At 38.8% G+C, this 12,738-nt stretch overlaps 1 protein-coding gene across 1 annotated transcript; it reads right to left on the reverse strand.

Annotated features, from left to right (window-relative positions):
* Positions 1-382: 382 nt before the first annotated feature.
* On the reverse strand, positions 383-1,811 carry LOC122011098. The gene is made up of 2 exons (XM_042567532.1): positions 966-1,811; positions 383-871 (listed from the first exon to the last, which is right to left on the reverse strand). Exons 1-2 carry the CDS (start codon positions 1,379-1,381, stop codon positions 385-387), a joined length of 903 nt encoding a protein of 300 aa, XP_042423466.1. The 5' UTR covers positions 1,382-1,811; the 3' UTR covers positions 383-384.
* Between the last annotated feature and the right edge of the window lie 10,927 nt (positions 1,812-12,738).

A 12,738-nucleotide genomic window follows, 5' to 3' on the forward strand; every position in this document is an offset into this window, starting at 1 on the left:
AGGAATTATTAATTTATTTACATATTATTTTTTCTTTTTTTAACCTGTCAACTAACTACCCGCGATCTCATCTGGTGAAATAATTATTGAAGAAGTTAAAACTGTTTTTCCTATTAAATTCGTTCTGATAATATTGGTTATATAGATTTAAACATCTTCATTAGATGCAAATTAATTAAATGGAACTAAAAACGGAATTCAGATCATCCCATCGAAAACAAATTAACAGATCGAGAATGGAAAAGTTGAGCTACGTAATAAATGTTCATCACGCTACTCGAACAAGTCCAATGCTACAAACATTTTCGGTGGAACAGAGCTACGTCCTCAATGTAATTAATTAGTTAGTTAATTAATTAATTAATTAATTATTAACCCAATTAATCAATCCATCTTCCAAGCGTGGAGGAAGAAGCAAAACTCCGAAGAAGATCCACGAGCAGCACTAACATCGTTGTTGCTAACCGAGGTAGCGGCGTCTTCGGGTTCTCCGTCCTCCGGCGGCTCGGCGACGGGCTCCGGCAGGCCTGGCTTGAACAAGAAGAGGGCGTGGGTGAGGGCGTGGGACTTGAAAAGCCAGTCGTGGGCGTCCCAGATCACCTGGACCGGGATCTGGTCGATCCACACGACCTCGTTGCCCCGGAACTTCCACTGGAGGTTGGCGACGTGTAAGCGGACGGCGCCGTCGACGGTGATCCACAGCTCGGTGCCGTCGCGGTCCTTGGTCTGGTCGGAGATGGAGTGCTCCACCACGATGTCGTGCTCCTTGCTCCGCTGGCTGTCGAACGTTGCCCGAGCAGCGAAGCTCCGCTTTCCCAAGACCGTCTCCTTCTTCGACACCGGCGTCGCCTCCTCCAACGACGGCCGCGACCTTGGATTATATACAACGCAATTCAAGCTTCCATCGCAAATTTCCAAAAAAACACATGGCAAAATTAAGTTCAAAGGGAAATTATATCGGCGACCTGGTTTTCTTGTAAGCCTTTTTCTTCCTGTCGCCAAGCAACAGCACCACCTCGTCGCCGGAGACAACGGCGACGAAATATCCTTCGTAGGGCTCCGGACCATCGCCGAACTTGGCCAGCCGGAAGTTCCACGACACGTCGACGTGGCTTCCGTCGACGTCGAAGGACTTGGATCCCTTCTTGCTCCAGAAGGGCCACGGCTTCAGCTCCACCTTGCACGTCGCCGCGCCGAGGCCGCCGTCGATCGACACCGAAAGCGAGTGGTGCATCATGTTCTTGCTCCACACCACCGTCACGGCACGGAGCGCGCCGCCGATCTTGGCCCTGTACGTCGAGATCACCGAGCACTGCGGGCCCTTGGCGCTGCTGCTGCTGCATGTGGCCGGATCATCGTTGGCGCCAGGATCCTGATCCATCTGCGATTCGATTTCTCCGTCAGAGATCTCGATAAATTACGTACTTTTCATTGATTTGAACCCGTGAGAACATTAGGATTGCGTAGTCGATCGATTCATGTTCTGTTTCTTTTTTTTTCTGACAGATCAAAATGGAGAATGCTTCACTAGATGAGATCGAAAAGCGGGATCAAATGGAGAAAACCAAGACAATATATATCATAAAAATACTATAAAACATAAAACAAAATCCTGAAACCTGATAGAATTTAATCCAATTAATCGCATCGATCAATTGCGGCGATCTTCCTCTTTCTCAACTCAAATGCTTATTATTATTGCATCGGAGGTCCGGAATCATCCAATTCGAGACGATCAACAGAAAAAGTTGGAAGAACTGGAATCGATCCTAAAAGCAAGGAAGCACTGTTTATGGACTCCTCAATTTGGCATTGGAAACAGTACATTCAGCAGGGCTGTTGAACCTAACCAAATTAATTGAAAATGACTAGACGAGTGAATCGAATAACCCTTTGATTCTCAATCTAATTTGACTGGTTGAATCGATCGGTTCAGTCTATTTTCAACTGACCTCTCACTGCATGCCCCAAAAAACGATTGAAGGGTAGATGAATATGCCCATGGACAAAAACGTGGAGGAGAGTAAACGTAGGAGAAAACTCTTCCTTCTACTTGCTCTCATCCAATCCATCGCTATATTCTGCACAATAAACGAGAGACATGTGAGCTACGAAATCTTGTTTTTAACTTTGAATCTGGTCAAATTATAACTTTCAGGCCAAGTGCTCCTCTGTATTCATGCCAACTTGCAGACTGGTGAAGTTGGTAAGCTTCCAAGTTCCAAGAGCAGTTTGAAATTGCTTTGCGATCATGAACTGCTTGTGACACTTTTTGTGAGCCAAGTGCAACTTGATACTGGTGATGCTCGACCGCATCTTTCCCGTGGATTCGAATCGATAGATTTTCCTTTCATCCGAACGGTTCATATGCCTCTGCGTCAACTGACGCTTCCGAAGATTAAATCAGTGCTGGATTGAGAAGAGATGAAATGAAAAATGAAGAGTAGTATTAGCCCCTTTTTACCATCATCATGTTGTCGTATTTATGCGCTCCGGGGTTATAGTGTAGCGATAGGGTATTCAGATTTAGGACTGTAAATGAATCAATTGTTTGTGAACAAGCTTAATGTTCTGCTTAGTAAGAGTTTATTTATGTTCATTCAATATATACAAGATTAATTAAACAAACAACTTTGAATTGTTCATTAAATTAAACAAACAAGATTGAACACATATGTGTTTAGCTTGTTAACGTTCGTGAACAACGTTCGTAAATAATGTTCGTGAACAATATTCATTAATAAAACTCTTTTTAATATGCTAAATAAATAATATAATAAAATAAACAAATAAGTTTAAATTATCAAGTTCAATAATCAATAAAAAAAATCAAATAAGTTTGAATTGAGAGCTTGATAATATCTAAACGAACTAAGTTCGAACTAAACTCAAGTCAATCTTCAAACAAGTTCAAACTCATAAAAAATAAACCAAGCCAAATTTGAACAATCATTTCAAAAACTTAGTTCATTTTAAGCTCGACTCGGCTCGGTTCGGTTAGCTTATCAAACAAGCTTGGGCACCCTAAAATTCGGCTTAGCTCAACTCAGCTCGTTTACGGTCCTATTCAGGTTGTCACTTAGGTATCCACTGTTTGATCCTCAGCTATGATGAATTTGTAGGAATTTTTTTTCAAAATGGAACACGCAACCAAATGAATTGGGCTTTTTGATCGTCCGTCGTAAGCACTTTCCGATTTACCCTAGTGATCGGTAGAAACATTTCGTGAGATAATGAATGGGACTAACTAGGTTATTATTTTTTTTCTATTTATAAGAACATGTTTTCTAGTAGCAAAAGATGAATACATTCATCCCTAATATCCTCATCAATCCGTTCCAGATCAATACGGAAAAAAATATAAGAACATGCTTCCTAATATAACGAACTATCGAGTTTGGGGGTCTACACCATGTGGGCTGGATTTGCTGAGCTGAAGGAGGAGTAGAGGTCGCTAGTATTAATAGTCTCCCTTTTAAATCAGACATTGAGACTTTGACAGGTTATTTCCAAATCTGTGATGAAATATTAAAAAAAAAAAATAGTGTACCCTAGTAGCAGTGTTTCCTTCCCAACTTCTCCCGCTTCTTTGTGTTCTCGTGCCCTTTTCTCATTAGTAATTTCTTGTTTTTTCGCTTTTTTTTACACAAATAAAAAAATGACTAATTTTAGATTCTTTATATTTTTTTAATGAAAATTTTATATTTTACATATGTCAGGCCGGTTTTTATAGATTTTTATTAACCATAGTATTTAACTTAGTATTTTTTTTTTTTATATTCCTTATATTTTTTATGATTTGAAACAAAATTTGACATTAGAGATTGTTCTTTTTAGTGGTTGAAGATAATCTCTTACATTTTTTAAAAATTGATCAATTATCTAATTAATTGAAATAAAAATTAATATTTGTTCTTTTATTATATTTGTGCAGATAACAATTGAAATTTAAAGTATGAAAGTACACAATATAAATCAAGTTATATTATTCTTTAATTCGTGAGGAGAATAAGAAGAGCAATCTAGCATTCACATGGGAGAAAAACTCTATCCCACTAATCCTATACCGACTATAGAGAGAAGTTCAATCTTACTAAGATGATAGGAAGAATTAAAAAATCAATCCCTATTGATCCGGTCTAAAAATTGGAAAAATAGAATGATTGAAATAATATGGTGGGAATGTTAATCAAATTGTCATAACTCATAAGGAGAAAGGGGGATGAGTTGTCATTTGGGTTGATCAAGTCTTTATAAGGCCTCCGATCAACACTATCTACAAAAAGCGATTGAGTTACCTCGATCTCTGGCACTCCGATACTGGAGACAGGTCTCAAAAATATGTAAGGACAAGATAAATTAAGGAACAAGATAAATAGTAGAGTAATGAAATGCATAAAAAATAAGTATGGGGAACATACCATGACCCAAGGGTGCTTCCTATGATAGACCAGTGAGTTGATCGTAACGTTGATCGAGTCGTTGTGACCCGGAAGAGTAGATGAATGTGAGCCGGATGAGGAGCTGGATCTGGGGAGCCGAGAGCCGAAGTATAACAATGGCTCATAGGGCGGACCATAATAGTGGTTCGCTGGCTGGCATGTGACAGCGGCATGTAGACAAGAATACAATATTGGCTCGAAGGCCAGAACACATCGACGGCGGCGCGAAGGCTGAAAACAATAGTGACAACCGTTGAATCAATGCTGAGAACAACAGTAATGATCGTGAGGGCGAGGAGAGGCACAGGGGCAGTAGTGGCCGGTGACGAATATAGAAACAGAGGCGACGTCCGACTGAGGCGATAGTGCAACGACCAGTTATAGCGTGAAGGCGACGGTTGACTGTGGCGTATATGGGTTGCCAATGTGTGTGAGAGGAGGCGACACTAGAAAAGAGGAGAGCGATGGTACGAGCTGGTTGTGGTTGTTCATGCCGGCGGTGACAACGATGTTGGTCGGAGGCGACGAGGCTACTGGTGTGAGGGGAGGCGATGCGCGTGAGAGGCGGGGAGGTGCAGCGTGAATGGCTGCAACCTGGCCCAAAGCAACGGTTGCAAGGCGGCGATGGCCAGAGGCAGCAGCGGCGTTGGCCAGAGGCTACAACGGCGTTGGCTGGAAGCGACTTTAAGTAGAGAGAGAGAGAGAGAAGAGAGAGAGAGAGGAGGGGGGAGACGGCGTGTGAGCTCGAAGAAAGAGAGCCCCTTGCGACGAAGTGCATGATCAATGGCGAAGGTCAAAGAGCGGCAACGTGCCTGTGGAGTGACGAGGGTTGCGTCGACATTATCTGTTGGTGTCGGCGTTAAAAGGAAAATAGAAAAAGACCCCCTCTCTTAAAGCCCTTCATCCCCTCTAAAAGCCCTAACTGGAAATCGACCAAGATGACATCTCTTATCTCCCTAATTCCCTTAGGCCCCAAAATACATCTGCATCACAAGTTTCTCTTTCAAGTCTAGTTGAAGGAGGCACTAGTCCGACTGATTAGATAGCCTATTGCAAAGGCTAAATCACTCATGACCACAGAGTCAAATCGTTGGGCCTATTGTATAATACCAAGTGCGCGATCGCGATAGTAGTGGTACCGTGCAAGAACGAAAAATGGTGTCAAGCAAATGACAAAAAATAATGTCGAATGCACAATGGAAGTTGTGTCAATCCAACAGTGATAGCGATGCCAAGTGAGTAGCAAAAGTAGTGCAGAGCGGATGTCAAGCAGGCGATTGGTCGAATGCCAAGTGAACGATCAGATGAATGTCAAGCGGCCGACTGAGAGTATATTGAGCAGGTGACCAAATGGTGCTAAGATCAAGTGACCGAGAGAATGCCATGCGGGCGGCCAAGTGGGAGTGGATCCTGAGAGATCAAAGGGCATGGAGTTTGTGAGATACTCTGGTTCGAGACCAGTGGCAATACTTTGGTCCAAGATCAATAGAGATAGCTTGACCATGAATGGGGGAGGCTAAGCTCTGAAGAGGACATACCGATAGAGATGTTCTGGTCCGAGACCAGTGAAGATACTTCGATTCGAGACCGGTGGTGTTAGTGCAGGTTGCACTAATAATCTGATTTTGATGTATGACAATAGGTTAAAGTTAGATGTGGTGTTTATCTAACCTTTTTACCAAGTGTGCAGGAGTTAATTGGTCTGAAGGATCTGATACCAAGCTGAAATCCAGCTAGGTTCGCGGGACTCAATAGTTGATGCGAAGTCCAGATAGGTATGCGAGACTTGATATCTGGCGGGAAGTCCGGTTGGGTCCGCGGGACCTGACAACCGGTCGAATTCTGATTGGATTTGCGGACCTGACAACTGACGGGAATACCTTGTGGGTCAAAGGTAAGTTAAGCGATTATAGTTGGTAAGTGGAGGTAAGCAACTGAAGGAGAGATCCAGTGAGGACACGCTCCCCATTGAGGGAACTGTAGGCGTCGGTCTAGCTTAGGTCTATTTGGGAAACATAAGTTGAGACCTTGACTAGATCCCGGTCTCGAGAAGACAGGATCTAATTACTACTACTATTTTATTATATTGTGCTAACTCTATTTTGTAGGGTAAATATATTTTCTATCGCCTGGACTAACCTTTTTGCAAGAAAGAAGCTGCTGAAGAAAAGGAGAGTCCGGGTGCCTAGAAGGGACCCGGGCACCCAGAGTCTGGGCACTCGAAGCTAGTTCGAGCGCCTAGACTAGTCTCACCCGGGTGGGTGCTGCAGGCACCCGAACCCAAAATCTCATCGAGAAGCTGATGTAAAGCGTGTTGACTGGCCGAGCCACGTGGTCCAGACGCCCAGAGGAGTTCTAGGAACCCCGAATGGGCCTATATAAAGACCTTTGACTAGGAGCTTTAGAACATCAACGATTACGACTTTCATATTCAAGTGCTGCTCCGAAAAGGCTCCGATAACACTGAAAGGCTGCTCTAAAGTTTACGGAACGAGAGACTGCATTTTGTTTCCTTTCTGTTTGTCGGTAACTTTATTATTTCCAGTTCTTGTACTCAACGTTTGTAACACTTTTTATGAACTGATAGTGATTGCCCAATGAAAGCACTTGACGAGTGCGAGCCTTAGAGTAGGAGTCGTCGAAGGCTCCGAACCAAGTAAAACTTGACCTTGTTAGCATTGTCTTTTATTCATCTATTTTGTACATATTTTTAGTCACAATTTTCGACGATCGTTATTCATCCCCACCCTCCTCTAACGTATTTCCAATCCTAGAAGTGGTATTAGAGCAGGTACCGTTCTGAATTGGTACAACTGTTAGAGTATATACTAAAAGTCTAACTTTTTGTATAAACATATAAGAATCGCATTGGTCAAATGTCTACATTTATATGCTAAGTGTAGTTGTTCAATTAATTTATATTGTAGATAACATGGTGTGTGGTGTCACACACAGAAGATCATGTTATCAATTTCTTATAAATTATAAACAGTATCTCACGACTAAGATAGATAGGAACAAACTATTGGAATAATCGTAGTGTAATTTAGTATTAGTTTATCTTGACTATAAAATTATACTAGTACACTCTGAGTGTATTGAGCATGACCATTTAAGGTAAGTTCTTTTTATACTGACTGCATAAAAGAATAAGACATTTGTTATTATGGAAGTGTGTGCTCTTAAGCCTGATATAATAACAAGCGCATATATTTAGTATTTATTTCTTTAATTTATCAAAGGGTGTGATTTAGTTCGATAAATCAATAGGCCCGATAAGTTGGGAAATAATATTATTTATAGTGTGTGTTGTTGATTATAGAAGGAAAGTGTGTCCTAGAAATCTAGGTTGCTGATGTCCCCAAGAGGAGCTCATAAGGATTGTCATGTAAATCCTGCAGGTGGACTTAGTCTGACATGACGATGAAGTTGAGTGGTACTACTCTTGGAGCTAGATATTAATTAAGTGAGTTATCAGCAACTCATTTAATTAGTGAGCATTCTATATCTTAAACACAGGGAGACTAACACACTCATGATAAAAAGGAGCTCATATAGTAATATGGGATTGGTGCAGTAGTTCAATAATAACTCTTTAGTGGAATGAGATATTATTGATGAACTCGAGTTGGGTGTTCAGGGTGAACACGGGAAGCTCAAGTTCATCGGGAGACAAAAACCAATTCCTCCTCTCAGTCCCTGTCGTAGTCTCTTAGTTATAAAGTCTTATACCCACCTATACCCACTTATACCCACCTTCTTACCCATCCTTAGGTGGCCGGCCAAGCTAAGCTTGGAGCCCAAGCAAGGGCCGGCCAAGGTAAGCCTTGGATGGACCAAGTGGTGCTAGCTTAGAGCCCAAGCTTAGGTGGCCAGCCACATAAAAAATAAAAGGAGTTTATTTTAAAATCTTTCCTTATGTGGAAGCCATGGTTTTAAAAGAGAGTTTAAAATTTAAATATTTCCTTTTATAGCTTTCTACAAAAGATTAAGAGAAAAGTTTCATATCTTTCCTTATTTGTAGTTAAAAGGAAGATTTTAATTTTTATAAAACTTTCCTTTTTTGTAACCATCCTCGTGGTTTTAAATGAGAGTTTTTAAATTTAAATCTTTACTTTTATAACTTTCTACAAAAGATTAAGAGAAAGATTTGATATCTTTCCTTATTTGTAGTTAAAAGGAAGATTTTAATTTTTGATAAAACTTTCATTTTTTATAACCATCCTCATGATTTTAAAAGAGAGTTTTAAAATTATAAATATTTCCTTTTATAGTTTTCTACAAAAGATTAAGAGAAAGATTTGATATCTTTTCTTATTTGTAGTTAAAAGGAAGATTTTAATTTTGGAGAAAACTTTTCTTTTTGTAATCATCCACATGTTTTAATAGAGAGATTTTAATTTATAAAAGTTTTCTTTTATAACCAACCATGAAGGGAATTTTTTTAAAGAGAAATTTTTATTTTAAAAATTTCCGGAAACAAATTAGGAAGTTTTAATTTTGTGTTTAAACTTTCCTTGTATGGAGGGCATGTAGGGGTCGGTCACATTAATAGAAGAAAAGGAAATTTTTTTTATCAATTAAATTTTCCTTTCTATGACAAAGAAAATAAAGAAGTTTTTATTAAAACTTTCCTTATTTGCCAAGACCAAGGAATATAAAAGAGAGGGTAGAGGTGTCTCACCTCATAACATATCTTCTATTATTCCTCTCTTCCTTGATAGTGGTCGGCCCTCTCTTCTTCCTCTTCCCCTATTCTTCTTCTTAAGTAGTCGGCGACATCATCTTCTTGGAGAGATCTTGGTGGCCGGATTTTTCTTAGAGAAGAAGAAGAGATAGGAGACATTGTTTCCTAGCATCCCTTTGAGCTTGGTTGGTGGTAAAAATTCTTCATCTCTAGAAGACTCTTGGTGGTCAAAATTTGCAAGAAGAAGAAGGAAGCTTGGGTGGATTCTCGTCTCGGTAGATCATCGCCCACACGACGTCTGAGATAAGAAAAGGAATACGACAGAAGATCGTGAGGTCTATAAGCTATAAAAGGTATAACTAGTTATTAGTTTCCACATCATAACTAGTTCATCCTTTTATTTAGATCTTAAAATATCAAACACAAGAGACTAATGAATCTAGATAATCGAATTTATGTTTTTGATTTTGTGTTTCTTTTGTTTTTCGAACTTGTGATTCGATTGTTCTTTTTGGTTAAACCTAGGGTTACTTTAAGGAAATTAAATATTAAATTTCGTTAAAAGGCTTTGTCTAGGAAGTGGTGGATGCTCCCATACCCAAGAAGGCCTAGTGCCTCGCCATCTTTAACCAAGAAGTTGATCTCTAAAATTAATATTTAATTAAATTTATAACATGGGTGGATTTGGATCAATAATGTTAAGTATCGTTTGCGATCCAAGTCTAAACCACTAAGAACAAATAAGTTGAATTTGGAATCAATAATGTTAAATTCTGTTTGTGATTCCAAATTTAATTTCTAAAGAACACAATAGGTTATCAGTAAAGGTTCAGGACTTGTACAAAATTTTTATATAGGGGAACCGGTACGATATTCCGAGTAACAACCAACAACAACCGCCAATCATGCAAAGGGGTTCCCTTTTAAAAGAAAAATTATATATCGTTTTTGAATAAAAATTTTATTTTTTCCCTCTAATTTTTTTAAAAAATTCACTATCAATTTTTCACCATTAGTCAGAATTGGTAAAATAACCCTTTTAACAAAATTTATCTTAATATATTTATTATTATTTTTATATGATTTTATTTTTTTTTTTATCAAAATTGGTGAAACACCTTTATTTTCTTTTTATCTCCCACACTACTTACCCAAAACAAAGTCTTGGAAATTGTTTCTTGTCTATATTTTTTGCAAGTATATCAATGTCTCATCAAGAAGAACGGAGCATCCACGAACCACCATCATATGAGATGTACAAGAGGCACGAATTCAATTTGCGGAGGATGCAAATGGAAAGTTTCATCCTTATGAATGACTTTGATGTTGGCATGACACTGAGGCGATCAACCCAAAACACATAAGCCAATAGAAAAGTAATAAATTCAATTATAAAATTATTACCTAATTAAATCACATGCAAAATTAGAGAACACCGAGATGCCCATGAGTTTTGAACTCGTCTGACCAAATTTCACGAGGAGTCGATGAAACTAGAGGATCAAGTCAAAAGTGAATCCAAACTCGAGTCCAACTCAATGGAAAAGCCTATTAAATTAGGGGATGCGCTTAAGGTTAGTATAATTTACCAAAATATCTCCGTCAGTAGTAGTTTAAATAATCTAGATGATAATTTAGATAAATATGAAATTATCCCATGTATAGTGTATGATAATCTAGACTTACATTATTCAAATTTAGAACTACAAAATAATCTAGATTATGATCAAGTCAATCAAGACTTCGATCAAATCAGCATCAACCTTGACTTGGTCAAACAGAACATTGACCAAATCAATTTAAATACATTAATTAATTCAGAAAAATTAAAAGTAAATAGAAATTCAGAAATAATTAATTCAAACATTAAAATACATTCAAATTTAAAAATGAGAAAATAGATTTAGATAAAATCAATAAACACCTTAATAAAATATTTGACAGTCTAGATAATATCAATGTAGAAAATTCTATCCAAAATTAAGATAATTTAATTAACAAAAAATTAAATCTTAAAGATAAAAATATGTTGGATCGTAGAGTTTGGGGGGGGGGGGGGGGGGGAATAGCGATAAAAAAAGTTGTCACAAAGTTAAATCGAGTACGCAGCAGAAATACAAAAGACACAATGCTAACACAATTAATTTTACTTGGTTCAGAGTCTTTGTCGACTTCTACTCCAAGGTCTGCACATGAGAGTGCTTTCGGTGGTCAATCACTAATAGTTCGCAAAAATGATTACAGAATAAGTACATGAACTATGAAAAGAATACCGATAACAATTGAAAAGAAAATCGAGCCACATGTTGTCGGAGAGACTTCGCAGCATCGCAAGAACAGAGCGCAACAGAGAAGCCATAGATGAAGTTGTTATTAGTAGCTCTAGAGGAAGACTCCTTTTATAGGAGTGCTCAGCGCACCCGGATCCCTTCCGGGTGCCCGGACAGTGACGTCGGCTCGACCAATTAGTGCGGTCCACGTTTGCGACGAGATAGACTTTTGCCTTCTTGGCGTCCGGACCAGTCCGGGGGCTCGGGCCACCATTTTCCATAAACTCATTTTCCTGCAAAAAAATGTTAGTCCGAGACAAAATAAAAATTATACTACCCTGCAAAACAAAGTGTTAGCACAATTATAATAAAAGGGTAGTAATTAGATTCTCTTTCACCGAGACTAGAATCTAGTCACGATCTCAACTTAGATTCCCGAAATGGTTCTAAGTTGGATCGACGCCTACTGTTCCCTCGAACGGGAAACACGTCCTCACTAAGTCACTCTCCTCCAGTGACTTATCTTAACTTACCTGCCAAACATCTGGTCAACCCGTCGACCTATCTAAACTTCGTGCCAGCTATCCAGTCAATCCGTCGACTTAGTTGGGCTTAGTGCCAACTATCTGATCAGCTCATCGACCTAGTTGGGCTTCGTGCTAGCTATCCGGTCAGCCCGTCAACCTAGCTGGGCTTCATGCCAGATATCCGATCAGCCCGTCGACCTATCTGGACTTCACACCAATTATCTGGTTGACCCGTTAACCTAGTTGAATTTCTTCTGCACACTAAGTTAAAGTGTTAGATCACAACAAACCTAACTTAACCTTCTTTGTTATTCATCAAAACCTGAGTTAGACTGTTAGTGCTAACCACACCAACAATCTCTCCCTTTTTGATGCAATGATAACCTGAGTTAAATTAGTGAAAAATATGCAAAAAGTAAATAATATTTTTCAAGTTAGTTAAGTTAGTTGGTGTTTTATGCTTGGTATTTTTGATGCTAACTTAATCCGCCTAACTCACCCCCTTTGACATTTATAAAAGACAACATAAAAAAAGATAGGAATAAGCGACTAAAAAAATACAGTAGAGATTGCTCACATAATCCAGAGTTACTCGGGGGAGTTTAACTTTAAAAAACATAAGCTTTCAACTTTTATATTAGAAATAATTTTCAACATCTACTAACGTTTTCAAAATAGCTAAGTTTTGAAAGATAACTTTTGAACACATATTCAAAACCCTACTAACTTTGTAAGTTAACTTATTTTTGTAAGTTAAAGTATTTTTCAAAATAATTTCCAAAAATAAGTTTGCAAAATTAAAGCAAGTTTCA

The sequence above is a fragment of the Zingiber officinale genome, chromosome 1A, assembly GCF_018446385.1.
Source record: "Zingiber officinale cultivar Zhangliang chromosome 1A, Zo_v1.1, whole genome shotgun sequence".
NCBI classification, from domain to species: domain Eukaryota; kingdom Viridiplantae; phylum Streptophyta; class Magnoliopsida; order Zingiberales; family Zingiberaceae; genus Zingiber; species Zingiber officinale.